Raw genomic sequence first — 2,470 nt, forward strand, 5'->3', positions numbered from 1 at the left:
GCGGCATGCAGCACACAACTCTGGCGGCATGAGGCACAAAACTCTCGCGGCATGTGGCACAAAAATCTCACAGCATGCAGCACACAACTCTTGCGTTATGCTGCACAAAACTCTCACGGCATGCAGCACACAACTCTGGCGGCATGAGGCACAAAACTCTCACGGCATGCAGCACACAACTCTGGCGGCATGAGGCACAAAACTCTCGCGGCATGTGGCACAAAACTCTCACGGCATGCGGCACACAACTCTTGCGTTATGCTTCACAAAACTCTCACGGTGTGCAGCACACAACTCTTGCGGCATGCAGCACACAATTCTCGTGGCATGCAGCACAAAACTCTCGCGGTATGCAGCACACAACTCTCGTGGCATTCGGTACACAACTCTTGCGTTATGCTGCACAAAACTCTCACGGTGTGCAGCACACAACTCTTGCGGCATGCGGCACACAACTCTCGCGGCATGCAGCACACAACTCTCGTGGCAAGCAGCGCAAAACTCTCGCGGTATGCAGCACACAACTCTAGCGGCATGCAGCACACAACTCTCGTGGCATGCAGCGCAAAACTCTCGCGGTATGCAGCACACAACTCTCGCGGTATGCAGCACACAACTCTCATGGCATGCAAGCACACAACTCTCGCAGCATAGCAGCACACAATTCTCATGGAATGCGGCACACAACTCTTGCGGCATATGGCACATGTGCCACATGACATAGCCAGTGTCGCAAAGATTTAAAGGGGAATGATCGGTCTTATGGATCAGCTGCTTTTACAGATACCTGATCCAGCTATAATGTTGATATCGCAGCCGATATCTGATCCTAATATCGGATCGGTGCATCCCTAGTGTTAATACAATAAATGCCTCACTTTCACTCTAAGTAGAAAACCTCCCTCTCCATACCATGAATAGATATCTATTTCTGGCTAGCAGTGATCAGCAACAGCTAATGTAGCTAGCACGCTAGTGCTAGTGAGCCTTTATTTTCCCAGGGTAAATCAATCAATCATGCAGATGGGAACCAATCTAATAAAAACAAAAAACACAATCATGCAGATGGGAACCAATCTAATAAAAACAAAAAACACGTTTTCTTGTGGTGTCCCTTCTAAAATGAGCAGAGGTGAAAGTAACTATATTCTGTTCTGATCAAGGAGTTGATGATAAGCAGACAATGTTGGCTAGCTAGCAGGCTAGCTGGTTGAAAAGTTGTTTACCTCCACATTAAATTATATTATATAGGGAGGTGTCCACAATAATTAATCACAGAGAATAAGACACATCCAGGTGTTTTTACAGTTTCATTTGACAATGAATTATTCACACCATAAATAATTCAGTTCATGTTGGCCAAACACACTTATGTAAGCTACTGATCGTCCAGCAGTGATTATAGCCTAAATATTAAGATTTTACTTAACTGAAGACGCAGTTCCCTCAATACTTGCATTTACTTACAAGCACGTCTTGCGCTCTCCCATATGGTGGCACCACTGACATATGATCCAGCGGTCATTAAAGCATCTATGTTTCTATATTTATAAGTGGAGACATGAGTTTTTGTCGACAGTTTGAGGATCCAATGGAGTTATTATGATTACCTGCAACCTCTTTTAATTATTTTTACTGGTTAAATATTTGTAAAACCCAGACAGATGTAAAGGGTGACCAATAGCACTGATTTATGTAAAAATACAGATGAAGATACGTTTCTGCCCTGTGTTCAAGATTCATCAGAAATATTTTTAACATTTTAACATTTGACATTAGAAAAATAAAAGAAACTACTTGAAAATGTCTCTAAAGTAACTCCAGGTCTTCTTATTTCACAGGTGATGAAGAGGAGCAGAGCCCAGAGTGTCTCAGGATTGTGCTGATAGGGAAGACTGGCAGTGGAAAGAGTTCTTCAGGAAACACCATCCTAGGAAGGGAGGAGTTTGAAGCCAATTCAGGCCTAACATCAGTCACCAAACACTGTCAGAAAGCAGTGGGTGAGGTGGACAGTCGTCCTGTTGCTGTGGTCGACACTCCTGGTCTGTTTGACACAACTTTGTCCCATGAAGAGGTTAATGAGGAGATGGTGAAATGCATCAGTCTTCTGGCTCCAGGACCACATGTCTTCCTGTTGGTGTTACATATCGGCAGATTAAGAGTACAGGAGAAGGAGACATTAAAACTCATCAAGGAAGGCTTTGGGAAGAATGCTGAACAGTTCACTATCATTCTTTTAACTGGAGGAGATGAACTGGAACATTATGACATATCTATTGAAAAATACATTGAAGAAAAATGTGATGACTCCTTTAAGAAGCTGATTGCTGACTGTGGAGGAAGATACCATGTGTTCAATAACTATGATGAAGACAAGCACAAACAAGTCAGTGAGCTGATAACCAAGATTGACACCATGGTGAAGACAAATGGAGGCAGCTGCTACACTAATGAGATGCTGCAAGAGGCC

The 2,470-nt window shown here is 43.6% G+C and overlaps 1 protein-coding gene across 1 annotated transcript in view; it reads left to right on the forward strand.

Moving 5' to 3' along the window:
* Positions 1-2,470, forward strand: part of LOC126394913 (golgin subfamily A member 4-like) — a 92,054-nt gene that overhangs the window by 88,610 nt on the left and 974 nt on the right. Inside the window, 1 exon segment of the mRNA XM_050052056.1 lies at positions 1,842-2,467. Within this exon segment, the coding sequence (XP_049908013.1) occupies positions 1,842-2,467 (626 nt within the window).

This window comes from Epinephelus moara, chromosome 8 (genome assembly GCF_006386435.1).
Source record: "Epinephelus moara isolate mb chromosome 8, YSFRI_EMoa_1.0, whole genome shotgun sequence".
Lineage (NCBI taxonomy): Eukaryota > Metazoa > Chordata > Actinopteri > Perciformes > Serranidae > Epinephelus > Epinephelus moara.